The 22821-nt window shown below is 35.4% G+C and overlaps 1 protein-coding gene across 1 annotated transcript in view; it reads left to right on the forward strand.

Annotated features, from left to right (window-relative positions):
- Positions 1–22821, forward strand: part of SKAP1 (src kinase associated phosphoprotein 1) — a 275845-nt gene that overhangs the window by 74043 nt on the left and 178981 nt on the right. Inside the window, exon 4 of the mRNA XM_032615797.1 lies at positions 4691–4807. Within this exon, the coding sequence (XP_032471688.1) occupies positions 4691–4807 (117 nt within the window). The remainder of the gene's footprint in view (positions 1–4690; positions 4808–22821) is intronic.

The raw sequence follows: 22821 nt of genomic DNA on the forward strand, positions 1-22821 counted from the left end.
CACTACACATGGATTAATCACAAGAACTAACCACGCAAATCCAAATGGATATTTAGAAATCGGTGAAGCCTCTAACATGTTCTGTGGGAAACGCCATACATTTTCTAATGCATGAGTATGTGCAAAATGGTTATCTAATTTATAAAGGAAGTGTTGACAGAACTTTAGCTTTGGTGTTACAAATGTGCTCCATACTGTGTTTACATGTGAATAACATTTCACATATGTACTCAATATATTTCTTAGATTGGTGTTATATTCAATAACTTAGATGAATGGTTATAATAAGGAATAATAAGCTGCAGTTTTACTAATCTTACCTTAGTTCAGCTTTGGAAACTGCACTACTAGGAAATTGGTCCATGAAAATCTGGCAATATTCATGCTATCAAGCATGAAAACTACCTGGATTTGGATCAGGGACCTTTATTTATAGCATTTTATTTAGGATTTATTAGTTTAAAGAAGGAGCTTTGTGTCTCATGGGTTCTTAAATATTAAATAGAGTCAGAAGTCATGTGTTCCCTTCTAATGGCAGCAATAAAAACAACAAAGAAAAAGCAGACAATTTTACATTAATTTAAATTTCCTTATATTATCCAAAGATAACTTGGTGAAGTAATAGCAAACCCTAGAAAATTTTCAACCATGCCATATAAACAGTTGGTTGCAAATGTGAATAAAGTGTTTACAATATAGCTTATAATTAATTAGAAGAAAAGTGTTGATGACTTCATACTAACAAAAAACCACGTTGATCCTTTACAAATTGAATAAGCAAGCATATATTTATATGCTTTATCTATTTGTTATTCTTATTTTTATGCTTAAACTGCTTTCTGTCTTTTTTTCATTTTTTTCTCATTTCTAAGTAAAATCATCATTATGGCCTGTTTTTGTCCCTAAATAGTACCTGCAAGTTCAGAATCAGATGGGTTTGCTCTGAGTCAAAATAGTTACAAGGGGAACATCATCATGGTTCATTTTCCCCCCTGTTTTGTTCAGAATTGAATTAGGAAATGAAAGTTTTTAGCAGTTTAATTCACTTCTCCATAAAGTTTATGAAGCAGCAACAGCTGGTTGAATCCATGACAGAAAAAGCCAACTTCTAGTGGCTAAGCTATTGTTTCAGAATTAAGGGAGAAAACTCATTAGCTGTTAATGAAAACACAGAATAAAAACAAATAGCACAGAAACCCTAGCAAATAATTACCTTACACCTGACACAAACCTGCTTTATCTTTCTGTTCCAACCCTCAGAAATTCCCAACTTATCACTCTATGGGGCATGAATGAAATTGAGTTTGACTCTAAGGAAAGAACAATAGAGAAACCATCCTCCTTGTAGGCCCCTCAGCATGATATTCAATGGAGAATCTGCCACTGAATATACTAAGGGGTGTATCTAGTACCCAATTCTTATGACACTTAGGATAGAGGAGCAAACGACCAGCTAATAGCAGGTGAACCCTTGATATAGTTCCCCCAGATCTTGTTTAGAAATACAAAAGGAAGGGACTGGAGGTAGTGGATGTGATTAATGGAGATATTGTGTGTTAGTATATATATCTGGATAGAAATATATTGATTCTGAGCAAGTTGCAATGGGAAAGTGTGTCTCTAGTGGCAAGGGGTCTTGCTTGTGAGAAAGCCACTCAGAGCAGATGGAATTCTAAGCCCTAATTGTAGAGCTGCTGAGTGGAAATGTCTGTCACTATATTTTGTGATCATTTATGTCTGATCCCACTGGACTATGGTTGTGGCCACTTGGAACTGCGATTATAAGATCCGTAGATGAAACCAGAGATCACTTGAGATTATGTTTTAAGCAAAAATGATGTTCTAAACTTCAACAAATCCAAAATGACCACAGTAATTGCTGGTTCTTCCATAAAATTTTTCACCCATGCATCTTGAGTAGCTGTAATCATTTTAATTACACGGGAGTGTCTATTTATACAGTGTCACAGGCTTTTTTTCTGGGTGTGCCCAAGGGAGTTGGGCCACTTGATAAGACACTGAAAACACTTATAGCAACATTTCCATCACCGGGAACTAATTACACTTGGATGTAAAACATATTTTTAAATGTTTCCCCCTTTGCAACCATTTTTAGTACTGACCTAGGCTCTGTTTTTGCTGCATTGAGTTGGATACCTTTGTCGTATACTTTATGGAGTCATGGTCTTGCATTTAGCACAGAGGTAGCTGTTAAAAGCCCACCTTGGGTAACTATATTTAGATACCATAGGAATCACATGGAAGTGACTTTTCCATCTGATGTTAGTAAATCAGATGGCAGGTATTTTGGATAAGACTTTAAAAATGGAAGCCCTAAATGTAACTGGATTGGATCCTGGGACAGAAAAAGGAAATTAGTAGAAAAACTGGTGAAATCCAAGTAAAGTCTGTAGTTTAGTTAATAGCAATGTACCAATGCTAATTTCTTGGTTTTGACAAGTATACACTAGTTATGTAAGAAGTTAACATTGGGAAAACTGGTTGAACAGTATATAGGAACTCTTTGTGCTGTCTTTGCAATACTTATAATAAATCTAAAACTATTTGAAAATTTAAAAGTTCATTGAAAACAACAACAGGGCTTCCCTGGTGGCGCAGTGGTTGAGAGTCCGCCTGCCGGTGCAGGGGACACGGGTTCGTGCCCCGGTCCGGGAAGATCCCACATGCCGCGGAGCGGCTGGGTCCGTGAGCCATGGCCGCTGAGCCTGCGCGTCCGGAGCCTGTGCTCCGCAACGGGAGAGGCCACAACAGTGAGAGGCCCGCGTGCCGCAAAAAAAAAAAACACGAAATAAAACAAAGCCCCTCCTTATTTGCTTAAAAAAAAAAAAGCCTGGACTGCTAAAATATGTAAGAGTAAATTTGTCAAATTTTTGAAGCATGCAGAAAACTTTGAGTCTAAAGTGATAGCTGATAAATAATACTCAATATATCCTACAAGTGTTTAATTTTGCTTGGCAACCCAAACTACTACTTTTTTTTTAATGGATTTTGGTTTGGCTCAGAAATTTTAAATTCCTTTAACCTCACAGCTCACTTTCGGGTTACCTGCCAGGCAGTCCATTTAGATTGTCTTGATAAAATAATTTCAGTAGATTTGCAGTGGTGTTAAGTGGGATAGGGAGGGTGGGAGGGAGACGCAGGAGGGAGGGGATATGGGGATATATGTATATGTATAGCTGATTCACTTCGTTATACAGCAGAAACTAACACACCATTGTGAAGCAATTATACTCCAATAAAGATGTTTAAAAAAGAAATTTGAGTATGTTAACCCTCCGTTCAGTATTTGAGAATTTTTCTGCTTATAATAGAAATTTCACAGTGGTACTTCAGCAGAACTATAAGCTTTGTGTCTTGATCAAGTAACCTAGTAAAGTAGAGAGCATTTCTTTTGGTTCCAACCAGTGACTGTTGTGTGAGGTTGTTTGTTTTTTTAATTTTACTTTTATTCTCCACAGTAAACTCCATGGTTTATTTTTAAAGTCCTATATCTGCAGGTGTTCAACTCAGTTATGGACATCTACCTACCATTGAGCGTATGTAGAAGAGTCTAGATATGATCACCTAATTTATGGAAAGAGAAGGTTACCGTGATTCGCTTTTAATCATTTTATATACTCCCTATCCTTCTAGTTTAATTGTAGGAAATAAACCTTTAAAGTGAGGCAATACAGATTCTATGTAGGTTGTTGTTTGGTTTCACTGCTCCCTAGTTGAAATCCAGGGCCAAAACTCTACAGTGTTTGCTGAGATTAGCACTGGCGATTTCCTTTGGAAATTAGTGTCTGAGATAATATTAAATTCAGTTGAAAATCCTCTTTTCAAGTTTGTGAAATGAACTGAGCAGCTGTTGGTGTCCTTTCATCAGCAGACTGTACCTCTGTTTGGGGGATTTTAAGGAAAGCCATTTGCAGTGCATAGCCTTTTTTTCTGGTTTCTGAATGAGCTAGCATCTTCCTTTAAACCTTTTAAAGTATCACAATAGCATGGGCCACTTCTACAAAATACAATCCAGTATATGTTGAAAACACCCAAAAGAGATGAGCATTGTTTTAATTGCATAACTCGGTATTGTATATATATTGCCTTTCATCGAAGCCATTTTACAGAACAAATATTACCTTCATAGGGCTTTTAGAATTCCTAAGAGCTTGGTTGCATAGGCTGTAAACGAGAATTGTAAAGAGAACTTCCTTAAGATTGCAAAACAAATAGCGATTTAAACTGGAATAGTGCAGCTTCTAATTTTACTTCTCTTATTTTTCAAAAAAGGAAAGAATATTGACCTTGCTACATTATATTATGTATAGAAGTTTAACCCTTTATGTAATTTATTCTATTTCATTTGGAAATAGAGGCATTCAGGGTAAAGGTTGTAATTAATGGGATATTTATATAGCTGTGTTTTCATTTTAAGTGTGATGGAGAAGTTTCTTTCTGTGGCAAAAGTTCTCCTCATTTTAAGCTCACAGTTTCTAAGTTCTAGTTAGTTAGCCGAATGGAAAATTGGTTGGTTCTTGAATTTATTTATGTTTCTCTTGTGTTAATGGATAGTGGCCACGTCCATCAAGTAAAATATACATATTTTTTGGTGAATACCAGAAGGAATCTACAAAAACTTTTATAAAGATGTCAATAGTATGACCTTTTTTCTTTATTTGTCCCTCAGGGGGAGACCAAGCTGAAAATTACCTTGGACAGGACAGCTCTGATGATAATCACAGTGGAACTCATGGCCCTTCTCTCACATCAGATGCACCGTTTTTGTCAGATTATCAGGATGAGGGTGAGTGTCATCTTTCTGGCTTTAGGATAACCATACTTTTATGCTTTTTGTCCTGGGGTCTTTGCCTTTGGTCATTTTCAATCCAGCAGCCTTCAGAAGGTTCTCTGTGTTGGTAAACACTAGTTCGCCAAGAACAATTATTTGTTTCATTATGGTGCTGATCCTCCTAGTAATTCAATAGTTCTGAAGTTAATGTACTTAGGGAAACACTAATTCCATATTGGAGCGGGAAGACATCATTATTGATCTTTCTATAAAAACTGTAGCTGAAAAGCTAAGAGGGCATTTTAAGATTGCAGAGCCCATTTTACCATTCTTTCAGATTTCTTAGCTTCACTGAGTTTCATGAGAATTAGAGCTTTCATTTAATGATTATTAGTTTGTTGATTTATTGTGGATTATTTGAGACCCTTGAACTTATGATATTATAATAAGATATCATTTTTACCCATGCTTTCACATACCTCTGACCATATTGGTGTTGCTCAAGGGGAAGGGAAAGCCACAAGAACCATAATGCAAATCTTCCTGGAGCATCAATTTTATTTGAAGATTTGGGAATGGGAAGAGTTAAATAATTCAGCCCTTATAAACATTATATTAGAAACACATTGCTATGTAACAGAGTGGAATGAAAATATATATGAATTTTTAAGATACATGAATATAAAAGTTTTGGCGTGGTGGCTGCCAGTTTCTGGCTCAGGCTCAGCTATTCCAGGGGTGGGAGGTTCACAGTGCCTCTTCTGGCATTCGGCTTGACCAGAAGGTTTGATCATCACTGATACACACTTATCTTATCAAAGTCTCTCTTGTGCCTTTGCAGTGTGGGTGGGGGGGAGGTAGAAATGCTACTAAACTGAATATTAAATTGAAAGCTTATTATTCACTTAGGGATTGGGAGTAAAGTTGGTAAATTATTCCTTATTTTTCTTTATTAGTCTGTGATCTTTCTATTTATTTTTCTTCCAAATTTCCCTCTGACTTTGGCATTTTCCAAGTGTTCGTAATCCCTACCTTCCCTTCTCTTTCTAATTTATCACTAATTCTTATTTCATTTGGCCCTTTCAGTGATTCATATTTTCTCCCTTTCATTGAATTGATAACCACCAAATGAGAACTATGGATTCAGTCACACAGAAACAGTGTATTTTGCTTGAGCTTTGCGTACTGGCACAATTAGTAATACCCAAGTTTTAGAAATTGGGCCTTAATGTGAGATCTGTATGTTGGTTCAGGTAAAAACATTGTTTGGATTGAAAGCTTAATAATTACATTGGTAGCTGATTAATAATTATAGAAAATTAACAGTGCAAAACATTTTTAAAAAATCAACCTTTCATTTGTTTTTGATCAATCTAATGCTTGACAGAATTAGAACAATAGTACCTCATTAATGCATAGGTCACTTATTTGGTATTTCCAAGTTTCCCAAACACAGCTGAGTATACAATAAGTAAGCCAGAAAGACCTCTAAGTGAAAATAGATGTTCCTGAGTCCCAGGTTAACATTTATGTACCTTACTCCTGGGAAAGCCTCTGAGGCCCTCACTGGGGATTCCTCTTCTTACAAATGTCTAACCATTACAGTGTTTTGGTTTCTCAGCCCACACAGTAGAGTGAAGCATCCAATTAGAAGAAAAAGTACTGTAAAGGCATCAATTAACAAATAACATTGAGGAAAGAAACACGAAAACAATTAAAATTTGTTATAGAAAACAAAATCTGTAAATAAAACTTTTTTCTTTTTTTTTTTTTGGCTGTACCTCATGGCTTGTGAGATCTTAGTTCCCCGACCAGGGATCGAATCTGTGCCCTCGACAGTGAAAGTGTGGAGTTCCAACCACTGGACCACCAGGGAATTCCCACAAAATTTATATAAGAACTAAAATAACATAGTAGCCTGGGGCCATATTGTACCAGAGAGAGAAATGGCCCGAACTCTCCCCTAAGAGCTCAGTACCTTAATAAGGTAAAACTTTTAGCTAGCCTTTATTGAGCACTTACTATATACCTTGCATTTGTGTTCTAAGTACTTTGCATTTATCATCATTTAATCCTCAGAACAGCCCTAAGAGGTAGGTATTAGAATTATCCTCAATTTACAGATAAGGAAACTGAAACCTAGGGAAGTTAACTTACAAACTGAGACCTAGGGAAGTTAACTTATCTAAGATCGAATAGCTAGTAAGTAGTATTACCAGGATTTATGTCTACACAGTCTTGTTCTAGAACCTCTGCTCATAACCACTCTGCTATCCTTACCACTGTCCTTATCTGAGTTATCAAAAAAGATGGGGGCTTCCCTGGTGGCGCAGTGGTTGAGAGTCCACCTGCCGATGCAGGGAACATGGGTTCGTGCCCCGGTCTGGGAAGATCCCACATGCCATGTAGCAGCTGGGCCCGTGAGCCATGGCCGCTGAGCCTGCGTGTCCAGAGCCTGTGCTCCACAACGGGAGAGGCCTGTGTACCGAAAAAAAAAAAAAAAGATGTATTCATATTCCAGATATTTTGGTTAAGACTGTATAGATATACATAGTATGTTTAAAATATTTTCATTAAAAATAGTTGAAATTAAAGAAAATAATTAGTGTTGAAAGAGGTAAACCTATTACCTGGAAAATTCCATAGTGGAAACTTTGTTCCATAATAGTTCCCCAATAGTGTTAATAATAGTAAAATTTTACTTAATAGATTTTTATTTTCAGTTCTGTGCATACAAGTTAACAGAATTCCCAAAGTGACACTGTCAATGGTAGAGGTAGGAATAGACTTGTTTGTGTTAAAAATTTGACTGTAGGATGATGAGATAATGTTTAAATATGAGTTGCTGCAAAACATTGAATCTAGCACAGTGCCTGAGTGCCTGATGCATAATAGGCACAATAAATGTTTGTTTCCTTCCCCTGAAAAATAAAGATATGTACATTTCCTGTGCAATTAAAGAGAAGCTTATAAAGATGTTAAAATTTTAAGTAAACTTTATATCCTATTTAACTAGTTTGCACCATTATGGAGAACAGTAATACTTGATATGCTATTTATTCATTATTTGAACAAATACTTATTTAGAGATTATAAGGTAATAGCAAGGCACTGTGCTAAGCTGTTAGTGAAATAGGCAGTAAAAAGTCAAACACAGTCCCTGCCCTCATGGAGCTGTCCGTCTCATTGGGAAAACACACTATTAACAAGTTGACAAATGGACAAATATATAGTCAGTGTCTTCACTTGCTGAGACAGCTAGGGTGATCCTTTAGGAAGAAAAGATTTTTCTAAAATTTTCTTTGTGGTGACATTATTTTAGACTTTTGGAATTTTAATTTTTATTATAAAAATGAAAGGCCACTGTTAAAATATTTCAGCTTTGTTGCTTTCCACCTCTAGCCAGAGCAGTGTCCTAAACGAACAGCAATGCAAGGACACACAGTCTGACCCATTTGCCCATAACTCCAGTGATGAGAAGCAGTAACCATGGTACATGTCGTGTTTGGGTCACGCTTTTGTGAAAACTACAAAGAGCTCTAGAAGAATATAGAAACCTGGCCAGGTGCACTGCATAAAATAAAAACCAAGGTTACAGGCTAAACCATGCATAAAAACGAGAGCATGTTGCTACCTAATCACAGTTCCTTCTCTGCTTCCTTAGTAAGTGCTGTCATTCTCAGAATGTCAGGCTATAGCCTATGGAGAGACACCTACAAATAAGAGCATAACCCCATCATTAGGAGTGAAAACTTGCTAACAAGTAATAATATTTAGATTTATAGACTTAGGAAGGCATTGTTTCTACCATATTGAAGGAAAAAAATTTAGTATGAAACATTCAGTACAATAACTATACAAAAGCCAGCCAACTCTGAAGCTCAAGATCTGATTGCTTTCATCGTCCAAAATGTACAATATATTTTAATGTGTCTATAAATTTATTTCATTAGTATTATGAAGAACCCCCATGTACATACATTTTTTAAAGATGGGTTAGGGAAAATGATTGTTCTATAAAAGGGTATAGTAACTCCTTCTCGAAGAAAAGGAAAAAATAAAATTATTTTATAAGGGAAGAAACCTAAAATCTATAATATTGTATTATGTATCATGTATTATTACATTCTAATTGAAGAAAAGGTAATGCATGGTATTGGGCAGATATGTCTGGGAAGAAGTGAGAAAGAATGTTTTTATAATTTATTTTTACATCGGGATGTTTAAAGGTTAGAAAACGTTCTTATTCTCCAGCAAAATAAAAAATAGAATTGGAAAAGTAAAGACCTGTGATAAGTGAAGAGCCTTTATTGACCAATTTATTAAATGCTACTTGATTTAAAAGAAATTTTAGACCTGTTAATGTACCAGTAGTGGCCATTTTCAACTCTGTGCCTTTTCTGAAAGATACATTAAGAAACATAGAATATTTTGAAAATAAAGAGAATCAGTTTTTTATGGCTTTATTTTTAGCACTTTTTAAAAACATTTCTCTGCTTTCAACTTAGTTCTGAAATAGAAGTCAGTTTTGGATTTAATATTATGAATAACAGACTAGCTTTTGTTGATCATTGTGTGTTTTATTTCTATAATAATAAAAACAGGAATAAGAAATTATTTTAATATCTTCTCTGAGGGAAAGAAGAATATATTTTAAACAAAACTTTTATTATTGTGAAATTAAAATGAAAGTTTGATTAGATTTTTGTGGCTGGAATTCATGCTTGTCTTAAGTTTCTTTGTACCAAAATTAGAATCTTAGAGTCTGAGAGCTGGAAAAGATGATGGTCATCTAGTAACAGGAACAATTTATTGAGCACTTACTATGCTGTACTAAGTGCTTTTCGTGGATTATCTCATTTAATTCTCAAACCAGCTCAGAGAGGAAGGAACTGTTATCCCCATTTTACAGATAAAGAAATTAAATGAATTGGCAAGGATGACATGCCTAATCTATGGGAGGTAGTGGGTGGGGGTAGGATTCCAGTAGATTCCAAAGCTGCTGCTTTTTGAAGACCTCTGATTAGCTGGTTGTTTGACTTCTGAAACACCCACTCCTATGGGCTTTATGTATCATTCTCTTATTGCTGTTATTTCACCGAATATAATGTTTATTTAAAAATAAATGTGTTCAAAGGTAATTATCCTCTAAAAACTGCTTTAACTGCATCATGCAAAATTTGATATGTACTAATTTCATTATAATTCATAATTCCATTCTAAGTATTTTGTAATTTCTTTTGATATCCTTTTTAACCTATGTGTTATTTAGAAGCGTTTTTGTGTGTTTCTTCCTGGTTTTTGTTTTGATTTGTTTTGTTTTAGTTTCTAGGGATTTTTTAATCTGCTTTTTTTATTTTTATTTTTCTAATTTTATTATGTAAGAGCCTAAAAACATAATATATACTATTTATATTCTTTAGACTTTATTGAGACTTCTTTTGTTGCCTAATAATAGTTTGTGCTTATGTGCTATGTGCATCCTGAAGTATTCATTGAATACACTCTTAACTATTTCTATACTTGTAAATAATGTTCTTCAGATCTTTTGTATCCTAGCTTTCCTTTTATCTGCTGGAAAGCTTGTGTTAAAATTTCCAATTATAGTTGTAGATTTATCCATTTTTTCCCTGTTTTGTTTTACATTCTCAAGGTCATGTTTTAGATACTTATAAAGAGGTCTAATTATTTTAAAAGGTTTCCTCTTATTGAGCTGAAATCCTATCCCTAGAACTTCTGCTAATTAAGCTAGTGTTGCCATCTAAGTCTACTCATAGCACCCCTGATAGACTTTATATTCAATGAGGATAAAAAATGTTTGTTCACAAGCCAGTTTGAGACCCCATTGCTATGAGTTGTGTATAAGGCCTGATTTTACTGTATAAATTATATTGTTTCACAGAATAAATAAACTGTACTCCTTACAATGTTTACAGAGGTATGTGAATTAATAGTGCAGTGATTAGTAGTAAGTGACCTCTCTGATCAGGTAAACCATAGGCTGAATGCTGCTGACAGCTTTGGAGGAAAATGCGTGTGTTTTATGGCTGCTTTACTTGGAATGTTAAAAACCTATTGCAGGCTCAGTCATTGGTACCCTGGTAGGTTGAAAGAGTTAATGGCTTAAAAACAGCAAGCCATTTGCTTCCTTCTCACTGACAGGGTCAAGCCCATTACTTTCTTCGTGTGTATTTTTCTTAAATTACACAAACTATATGAACATATTTAGAATTGTTAATTCCTTTTTATTCTATTATATGAAGATAGTGAAAGTGACTCAGATAGTCCCTCTCCATATATGATTATGTAAATAAACATACATACATTCAAACAAGCATTTATCTCATTTTCTTTTTATTCTTCAGACACTTGCTTTCATCTTTGTTGTGTGCAGGTATATTTTTCTTTAATAAAGGCACATGACTCCTGTCACCCCTAACAGAAGTTATATCCATGTGTTTAGAGTACACACTGTGGAACACAAAACTGATTTCCATGTCTGTGTTTTGAGGGCCAAAGAACAAATTCCTACTGTAAAACACATACTTTCATGAGCATGGTAGATTTCTGAACAAGTTTCTGTTGGCTCCAGGTGAGTCCATCAGATTTCAGATCATTGGGAGAAATTAAGGACTCAATGGTGAGTTAACTGTGATAAGGGTAAGTAAGCTGTCACTCAGGATTGCAGTGGCCTCCTTCATGAAGATAAATGTCTTATTAGATCTAAGACATCATGTCGTTTATATAGTCTGGTATAAATCACAGATGAAGATGACAAACTAGGTATCAAAGTTGACAGTAATTTATATAACTTAAACAAATGATTACCAAGGATTATACATGTTTTGTGAAGAATAAGAAAACAATAACAATTATCTGTCTATGAACTACCCATTTTTCATTCTTCAGCCCAGCATGTTGGGCTGTTGGTGCGTGTTTAAACTCTAATGTTCTGTCCAGTGCTCAGTAAAGCACTCTTACATGTGTTGATGGTTGGATATCTTACATAATGCTTCTTTCACTAGGAAAAACTCCTTGCAAATTTAACCCATGTTTTAACATTAAAACCATGGCATTTTAGAGATGGAAGAGACTTGGTAATCACCTGATCTAATCTCTGTTTTACCAAAGAGGAAACTACATTTTTAAAAAGGCTGAGTGCCTGGTCTTATGGTCAGCAAGACAGAACCAGTACAGAAACCAAGACCTGGCTGTGGCCTCCCCTGACCCATACTGTGTACCTTCCCTCCCCTGCATGATCTCAGCATGCTTTTCAGTGCAGACCCAAATAGCTTTGCCTGACTATGGGCCTTAAGCCGTTTCTCACAAGTTTCAGTTAAGTCCTTCAGACATGTGTGTCTCTCTGGCCTATGTATGTTCTTATCTTCTTCCCAGGACGATTTGGAAGCACTATATTTTATAAAGAATTTCAAAGGGCTCCATAAAGCTAACAATTATAACTGTGAACAGCATACAATTAGTTTTTGAATTGACACAGAACTAATTCATTATCTTTTTTGGCCTTTTTGTCCATGTTATAGATTTTAATATACTGCCAATGAAGAGTTAGTTATTGAATACCTATATTGAATACCTTTATTCAATCATGAGTTTAGAGGCTGTGTGGAGGATACAAAAAGAAATAAGATGTGATTCCTTTCCTTAGTGAGCAAATAATCTAGCTGAAGAGAGAAGACTAGACACCCCCACTATAAAGTATATGGTACATAATCACAAGGGCTGATTTTCAGGGACAGAGTTTTCAGAAAAAAAAAAAACAACTGGTTGGACTTGCAGTGGTTTGGAAGAAAGTCAAGATAAGATTTGGCCTGTGCTGTAGCCAAAGTGTTTTTAGAAATCTTTTCCAGACTGGGAGTATGAGCAAAAGTCCATTCTTTGAAAGGTCAAACATTTTTTGAGCTTCCACTATAATTAGTAGTGAAGTAACAGTGGCCATCTTTAAATGCAAATAGTTGATTTTTAAGTGAGTGATTTGGCTGATGAGATTAAGCTTTTTCATCTTGCCTCAAGTATTCTTTGTTTCTCTCCAAATTCTAAACTAGTCGGTGAGTGTAATGGTAATATGAAAGTCCTAGAATATAATTACTGAAGTTGTTAGTGTGGTCATTACAGTGGTGGTAAAATGATATACAGTGTTTTGGTTGCTAATGTAGTATATTTATCTGATTGATATATAAATGAGTCAGAGGCAGACCATCCTTCTTCAAGCCCCGAAGCCACTGACCATTTTTATCTCAAAGTTTAATATTCACTTAAATGTGAAAGAATTTTGTTTAAGCATAAAACTTTCAGGCCAAGTATATAGATACATATACTTAATTTATATAAGTATAAATTTATACTTTATATATATAAATATATATATTTTTAGCCATTTCTTCATGCTTTGGTGATCTTTGTTTTTCTACTAGCCATAAATTCTTTTGCTTTATCATAGAACTCTGACTTTTCAAGTAAAAACTAAATGTTAGTAATGCTGTTTAAAACAATGCTGAAACCTGTTAATCTAGAATATTATTGTCTACCAAGGGAAGATTGTTGAATTCACAAGCTATAATTACACTTATGGTCTACACTGACTTTCTGACTTTGAGTGACAGTCTTTTTTATGTTAGGTCCTAAGTAGCTTTAACCCAGATACATTAGCCTAGTGGGAAAGAAAGATTATACAAAGTGGTTTCTCTGGCTTGTAAAATTGGGATTTATAGGGGAGTTGTTCCTTCATGGAAAGTTTTCACTTATAGAAGCCTTTAGCCAATTATTTGCAGACCCATTTCAATGAGCTGTTAGGGTATAGCTTATATGGTATGGTATATTTTAATGAAATGCTCTAAGAAATAAACATCATTGGCATAGTTAATTTTGTAATTATGTTATTTCATAATAATACTCCAGATTTTGTTTTAATCAGAAAAGCATAGCGTTGGGGCTTCCCTGGTGGCGCGGTGATTGAAAGTCCGCCTGCCAATGCAGGGGACACGGGTTCGTGCCCCAGTCCGGGAGGATCCCACGTGCCGCGGAGCGGCTGGGCCCGTGAGCCATGGCCACTGAGCCTGCGCGTCTGGAGCCTGTGCTCCGCAATGGGAGAGGCCACAACAGTGAGAGGCCCGCGTACCGCAAAAAAAAAAAAAGGCATAGGGTTAACTGGGATCATGAGTGCTCCTTTCTACAAATGACCATTATCATCATTGTAAGACATTTATGAATGCCCAAGAACATAGTTGGGCCTACAGATTGTCACAGTTTAGGGAAAAAAATCACTTGAGTTATCTAATCTAGCCCTTCTAATGAATTCACATCATTCTTACTAATATCTCATTTAATTAATTATCAAATATAGCCATTATGCTCTGTATTCTTCCTTTGCAGGACGTATTTCCCACCCAACTATTATTACTAATTTATTCTTCATGTCTAACCTAAACTTTTCCTTCCTTAGTTTCAGGCCGTTGCTCTTTTCTGTACCATCTTCCGAGACTGAATAATTCCTCTAATTCATTTATATTGTTACCTTTAGAAAGTACTTAAAGACTGTGAACATTCATCCCCAGAGTCTTCACTTTTCCAAACTACCTAAATTTCAGTTCCTTTAATCCTTACTTCACTTTGCCCCTGTAATACTCTCCAATTTGGGGGCATTTTATCACATTCCTTGATATTTTCCATTCCCAGGGCATCACCTAACCAAGAAAGCTGCCTTTTGGGGAGGGAACCACTAAAGTGTAAAATCTCATATAAACCACTTGGAAGATGCCTAAGTGTTTATTTGATATTGGTGTTGGTGATCATCTGGTGGGCATGCCAGTGTAGTGCTTGCTTTGGCATATGTTGGGATATATGTGTATTTTAATGCCTTAATGTATTATGGCCTGTTGTAATTGAATGTCTATAAAGTAGCAGTTAAAAGGGTTTTATAGACCTTAGAAGAGATTAGAATTCTCTAGCCCCCTCTTGTGGTAAAAGAAAATACAACTTTTGAGCTTTTCTGGATTGTTTTGTTGTAGTTGACTTCCAAGGCTAAGATACATAAGTTCTCAAAAAAAAAAAAAAAAAAAGATACATAAGTTCTCAACACGGGAGCATATGGAATGAATCCAAGAATTTAAAAATTATATACTATTACATATAAAAATTATATATATATATATATATATATATATATATATATATATCCAAGAACATACTCACACTCAGATCTGAGAAGATACTGTTCTTTTATTAAAGCCCTAAAACCTAAAAGATATTACTTTCTTACAACTATCATTTCAGTATATTCTTATTACACAAGTCAGGAGGAGGACAAATAAAACCATAATCTTGAGGGGTTTATATTCCTAAATAGGTAAATGAGGGAGGCTTGAATATGAATTTTAAACCAAATTTACAGGTATTTTTTTCTTTGCCATTAAAAATGGATATTGTTAGCATTTCTAACAGATATCCTGTATCTCCTATAACAAATTAATTTTACCAGCTTTGTAATTTATTATTGTAACATTCCTTCTATGAATTTCAGATATATAAAAATGTCTAGTAAACAGCAAACAGATGAAGGGAAGACTGAACTGGTATGCAAATGAGTTCATGCGTATTGCCTATGGAAAAAATTTCTACATGTAGCACAAAGTTATGTTTGTTTTTCTAGGAGGCCACTAAAAGTAACACTTCTGTTCTGCCTTGGAATAGTTGGTCTACAGACAAGAACCAGTGAAGAGTTGCTATTAATATACCTTACATGGCAATCCAGGAGGTGAAAAGATTAAAATTAGACACTGCCCCTCAGTAGTTTTTTTTTAAAGCTACTCGAAAAACTTGAGTAATGGTTAAGATAGGCTGCCTTTATGCTCAAGTCACAGTCTAATGAAAAACATGGGGTCCTATTTAGCAATTCTGAGAACTTAGAAATAAATTTGAGACCATGCTTTGTTAATATTAAATTTTTTAGAAGAGAGTATTTAATATTATGCTAATTAAGGAAGTACAAGAGAAGAATGCCATAGACATAGCAGGACAAAATGAAAAGGGGTTGGTCACAGGTGAAATAAGTGAGAATAGCATAATGATTTAAATATTAAATAGGAAACTGGTAGTTTTGACTGATTGTCTTTTTTCTCCCCCGTTTGAAGAGATGATATTGGTTATTTTTTTTAAATAGGGAAATTAGTTCACTTTATGTGCTTCTCCCTTAAGACGTATGAATAAAATTTTATTCTCAGCTATTTATTAATTTTTAGTATTGGTACTCCTCTGAACACCTGAAGACAAAATTTAACAAACCTAAAGATGAAATCCCTTAATAACAAAGCATTTATGGATCTTCATAGGAAGAGTCTATCTTTTCCACTTTTTACAAAACAGTAATTTGACATAAAATTTTTGAGATTTATCTGTAATCAGGTTAGGTGATCTTATACATCCCTATTGCCTGATCTGTGTCAGGTTTCTCAGGCAACTGCTGAATCTGATTTTTTTTTTCATGTTAAGGCTGTACTTTTCACAAGATAGACTAAATTGTGGACTTTCTTAAAAACTTTGGAACATTCTTATGTGAGTAGAGATGCGGAAAATGGCCCTTAGTTATACGTGTGTATTTCAATTGATTTGGTCATCAAAAAATTGCGACTGATCTTGGATACACATTCTTTGACTATTGATTTAAAATTAAGCATATATACTTTCACAGAGCTCAAGTGTACCTTTCTTACTTTGAGGTAAGTCTTTACTTGGCTATTGGAAAAAGATTCATTTTAGAAAAATTGTTTATGAACTCAGATTTATTAATCAGTTAAAGATTTTTATTCTTTCTTTTAGCATTAAAATTAGGGAGATTAAAATAACCAATTTCTTGGATAGTTACAGTTAATAACATTATAATATAGAAACTGTTTGCAAATATTTGACTTTGTAGCTATAGGGAGGTGTCAGAGGGTTTGCTGGAGTGTCATGGTCATTGTCAAAGTGTAGGATAGAAGAGATTTTCCTAGCAAGCCACATCTGAGTTCTTGTTAAGTGTCTTACTATAAATAATTATTTTCCTTATCATATCATTAAAGCTGAAAGTAAGACAGATTACATATTTCTTCCTTGCTTTTTCACTCTGTATGTGCAAGTGCCTTCAGCTGCAAAGAAAAATTTCCTAAGGAACACTAGGGCAATTCAAGGAGCTCGTCATGTGAAATCTTTTGCATGTTTGTTTCTTCAAGAATAACAAATTTATTTAAATTTGGTAGTGTTGTTTTTAAGTGTTTCTCCCTTAATTTGGAATTCTTTAAAATTCCCTTTTGATTTAGGATGAGGCATAAAAAGGAGCCAAAGAAACTTCTTATTGTCTATTTCACTTGTTCAAATCCTGCTTTTCAAAAAACCAACTTCTCACTGCTTTTATATTTTTTCCATGGATAGATTATCAAATTATAATTTAACTCTAAATATATATTAACTTTTTAAAAGGTATGTTTCGTTTAGTGTTACGAGACAATATATATAGCTTGTCTTACCAGTGGAAAAACATTTTTCAGCTATTATAAGAAGTCCCAGCTTTATCTAAATGAGAGAGAAAGGTACATGCATGAATAATGACTTTGCATATCGGGTGCAAAGAAACTTAGAACAAATGTTGGAAAGGTTGATATTAATTCCAGTTTAGTTAGGAAAGCTAGGTTACTCCACTAAATATACATAGTAAAACTAAATGCAGACTAATTTGCAAAGGTACATAAATTTATAAACTTAGGATGTTTACATTTTATATCTGATGGTGGCCTTCCTTCAGCATTTTTGTTGTTTCTTATACTCTTTTTGTTTGTTTTAAGAAGTTAGTTAAGGAAAAATTGCTGGAATTGCAGAAGTAAATTCTAACAGTTGAGTTAGTAATTACAGCGCATTTTACAGTTCCTTATGATTGTTACTAGTGTTGCTGTTACAACAGTTACAGTATGAATCTCTGTGCAGAGTGTTGCAGGGATCCTGGTCTAAGCGCTACAGAGGCCAGACCTAGGTAAAAACTTTCACAACTTTAAGTTTACTTTTCCTATGTGGAATAGGCAAAAACTGAGTTCTGATTTAGTTAAAATGTTCTTTAAACTCTTACCCAAGTTATCACTGACAACAATTCTAACATATTCCGTTTTTCAGTCCAAATGATATAAGACCATATTGAGTATGATTTTCAATATATGGCAAAGGTATAAAATTAAAAAGAGGTTTCCATAAAATTTTTTGCACACTCTGCTAAATGAATTATTGAAATTCCAATAAAGACTTTTTTTAAACTCTAAAAAGCAGTATGGGTTTTATTTTTCCCTCAATCCTTTCAGCTCTCATAAATGTCCCCATGAAAGCTATATCTGCAGGGTTAGAAAAGAATATATTCTATAGTATTTACCCGATCAGGAAAATTTTTTAAATGTGGCATCTCAGTGTGAGATATTGACTGAGGGGGCTGGCAGGTTTACTGGCCTGGCAGATACAGCAGGTTAGCAGTAAATCCATGTGGTAAAAAACCCCTGAGAAGTTTTTGATTAAGAAAATTTTACTATCCTTTTAAAATGAAATATGCTGGTCATTTTTTAAGTGATAAAAGCAGATATTTTATGTTGTTGTCTGAGTCAGATTCTGAAATATATTTTAATGAATTCTATGAAAGTTCTTGGATTTCTAAGATGCTAACTTAAATTATCAGTCCATAGTCCAGCATATCCAGATAACATGTAAAAAGAAATTATAAAAATAAGCTTATTCAGCAAAAATAAAAATAAAATTTTACATCTAAAGCTAGAAAACCTGCATTCAGACAAGAGTTAATATTGTTATTCTTTTATAAATGTTATCAGTGACTTAGAGATGTAATAATATTCTGAACTCTGCTTAATGGTGAAATTAAAGAAAAATATTTAAAATAACAAATGTAATTTAAAATATTTGTACTTTCTAAGAGCAAACTAAAATTATGAGGTAGTTCTTTTAGTGCATTACAGGTTACATTTCTACTTAGAGTCAATGAGAGCAATAATTTAAAACATAATGTGACGAGACTCTGTTAAGTGATAAACAATTTTATTGGGAAGATAAATTTAGAAATAATATTTTATATAGAAGTTCACAATTAAAGTTTATAGTTTATTGAGAATTAAATTTTGAGGATGGCGCCTGCTCCCTCAAAAAGCCACATGCTCAATGAATATATTATCTCCCTCCTCAGATGTTTCATTGACAAGTTCTTGCATTTTACATAAAACCTAGTGTTTACAAAAATAAACTCAAAATGGATTAAAGACCTAATTGTAAGGCCAGACACAATAAAACTCTTAGAGGAAAACATAAGCAGAACACTCTGTGACATAAATCACAGCAAGATCCTTTTTGACCCACCTCCTAGGGAAATGGAAATAAAAACAAAAATAAACCAATGGGACCTAATGAAACTTAAAAGCTTCTGCACAGCAAAGGAAACCATAAACAAGATGAAAAGACAGCCCTCAGAATGGGAGAAAATATTTGCAAATGAAGCAACTGACAAAAGATTAATCTCCAAAATATACAAGTAGCTCATGCAGCTCAATATCAAAAAAACAAACATCCCAATCCAAAAATGAGCAGAAGACCTAAATAGACATTTCTCCAAAGAAGATATACAGATTGCCAACAAACACATGAAAAGACGTTCAACGTCACTAATCATTAGAGAAATGCAAATCAAAACTACAGTGAGGTATTACCTCACACCGGTCAGAATGGCCATAATCAAAAAATCTACAGGGCTTCCCTGGTGGCACAGTGGTTGGGAGTCCGCCTGCCGATGCAGGGGACACGGGTTCGTGCCCCGGTCCGGGAAGATCCCACATGCCGCGGAGCGGCTGGGCCCGTGAGCCATGGCCGCTGAGCCTGCGCGTCTGGAGCCTGTGCTCCGCAACAGGAGAGGCCACAACTGTGAGAGGCCCGCGTACCGCAAAAAAAAAAAAAAAAAAATCTACAAACAATAAATGCTGGAGAGGGTGTGGAGAAAAGGGAACCCTCTTGCACTGTTGGTGGGAATGTAAACTGATACAGCCACTATGGAGAACGGTATGGAGGTTCCTTGAAAAACTAAAAATGGAACTACCATGTGACCCAGCAGTCCCACTACTGGGCATGTACCCTGAGAAAACCATAATTCATGTTTTAAAAAAGTCATGTACCACATAGATGTAGAGGATGGACCTGAGGACACGTGGAGGGGGAAGAGTAAGCTGGGACAAAGTGAGAGTGGCATGGATATATATACGCTACCAAGTGTAAAATAGCTCGTGGGAAGCAGCCGCATAGCATAGGGCGATCAGCTCAGTGCTTTGTGTCCACCCGGAGGGGTGGGATAGGGAGGGTGGGAGGGAGACGCAAGAGGGATGAGATATGGGGATATATGTATATGAGACATAGAGAGATCTATGTCTCAAACTGATTTCTGGTTGCTGTTGAAGAAGAGTTATGTGTCTACATACCCTCCCAAATTAAACTTAATTTTTAAAAAAATCCTCAGCACCACAGTAACAAAACCTGCTCTTTAACTCACCGAAATCCTCTATTCTACCCCACAATTTCAGGAAGAGGCAACTAAAACAATCAGCATCATTCTTCACCTAGATAATGCTTTCTCTGCAGCTAATAGTTCCTTGTTCATCAAGGAAACAAATGTGCACGGAGGTGACATACTCTTCACCCACCACTCTTTGTTCTAGGGTCCCTCAGACTGATTATATCAGCCCCAACACTGACAAATATCCCCCCAAACTTTAACACTATGTTAAGTGGAATTATGACATTTTAAGGTTACACTCCCTTGGCTGAAGGTTGATTGTCTCTGAGAGATAAAGGAATTGTGCTCAATGATAACAGAATCCTTGCCATGGAATAATCCTCGTTATTGAACTCCTAGCTCTCTTTATTTGGTTACTTGGTCACTCTCCGCCACCCCCACCAACCCGGGGAATGACTAGATACTAAACTGGTGATTCACCGCTCTCCACCAGCTCCTCCAAGGATATTTTAGAAAGACCCACAAGCATTCTAGCAGATGAAGGAACACGACATAGCAAGCAAATGGAACAACTCCTTGAAATGTGCTCTCACTTGGGGAGTACTAACTCCTAGAAACAGGAGAGACTCAGTTCTTGTTTGACCACCTCCTGGCAGCATGAATTTGTAAGAGCATCTGAGGATACACAATGCTTCCCTTCTCCTTCCCCCAGCCCTCCAATTTTTCATGCATGCATTTAATCTCTGTTTTTTAAAAAGATGTGATTTTTTAAGTTTTTCTCTGGAGTTAGAAATTTCAGACTTGCTGTCTGGGCAAAATTTTAAGCTGCAGCCTTTGTTGGTGACAGTTCTTTACGCCAATCTTTGCAGTTCCAATCCAGCATGCCACTCCATAAATGCCTTTGTAGTAGTAAAAACTACTGAGTAATGGTAAATTAAAGACTGTCTGATGATTGTGAATACTCTCTTTTTCCCCCATATCGTATAAATTTAAGAGAACTGTTATGAGTGGAATTGATAATACCATAGAGAAAAACTTTAGTTTAGCTGCATTGTACGAATAGCAGAGAAAGCCCTATTTAGGGAAAAGTGTTTAAACAATGCATAACATCATCCTACAAAAGATTTACTAGCCAGACCTTCATCACCAATAGCAACAATCACTTAGTACGCAACTATGCTGAATACATGGCATTCTATAAGGTGAATTAATAGTACCTGCTTTCTATAATACATTTATTGAATGTGTACCATATGCCAGACATAGTATTTGACATACATTATCTCTAATCATCAGTACTACTGTGCAGTGTAGGTATTATTGTTCCCATATTACAGATGAAGAAACTGAGCATCAGAGAGATTAATTTGCTCAAGGTCCTAAGATAATAAAATGGCAGAGGAGGGTTTGAATAAGTCTCTATACATCCAAAGCCCATAATCTTTCCAATATGCCACACAGCCTCACAGAAAAGGAAGTAACCTTTGCAGTTACTTCTCCAGATACTTGTATACACTGCTAAAAGGAAAACTTGGAGATTCTGGAATTACTTGGGAAAGCAGTAGTGTATTAATGGCTACCATTATTTGAGCACCTACCCTCTGGCAGTCATTGTGCTAGGCACTTACACAGTTTCATACAGTCACCTTTTAATTCCAATATTCAAAAGCTAAAGGGTGTCTAATTTCAAAGCTCATATTTCTTCCGCATTGTCTTCCAAGATTGTGTAGAAGAGGGAGAGGAAAGGGACTGTAGCACAATGCTATCCAATAAACTTTCTGCAGTGATGGAAATGTTCTATAATATTTGCACTGTGCATTTAGAATAGCCACTACCATTTGTAACTACTGAGTACTTGAAAATGTGGCTAGGGAGGCTGAGCCTAAGTTAGGGAATTCCCTGGTTGTCCAGTGGTTAGGACTCCACACTTTCACCGCCGAGGGTGCAGGTTCAGTGTCTGGTGGGGAATCTAAGATCCCACAAACCACGTGGTGCGACCAAAAATATATATATATTTTAGTTAATCTAAATGGCTTCATGTAGGGGGGTTGGGACGATTGGGAGGTTGGGATTGACATATGTATACCCCTCTGTATAAAACAGATAACTAATGAAAACCTACTGTTTAGCACCGGGAACTCTACTCAATGATCTGTGGTGACCTAAATGGGAAGGAAATCTAAAAAAGAGTGGGTATATGTATAACTGATTCACTTTATTGTACAGTAGAAACTAACACAACATTGTAAAGCAACTATACTCCAATAAAAATTTTTTTTATTTAAAAATTGTTTAAATAAATAAATAAATGGCTTCATGTAGCTAGTGGACACCATATTGGAGGATGAAGCTCTAGAATAATGGCTACTTCTTAACCAGATAGTCAAGACAACCTGAAAATAGTACTTCAGGAACTTCTTGAAAGATGGATTGGATATAAGTTGAGTGGGCAAGGGAAGGAAGAAAGGAAGGCTCAGGCATTGGCTGTGGCTGAGGA

Source organism: Phocoena sinus, chromosome 20 (genome assembly GCF_008692025.1).
Source record: "Phocoena sinus isolate mPhoSin1 chromosome 20, mPhoSin1.pri, whole genome shotgun sequence".
Taxonomy (NCBI): domain Eukaryota; kingdom Metazoa; phylum Chordata; class Mammalia; order Artiodactyla; family Phocoenidae; genus Phocoena; species Phocoena sinus.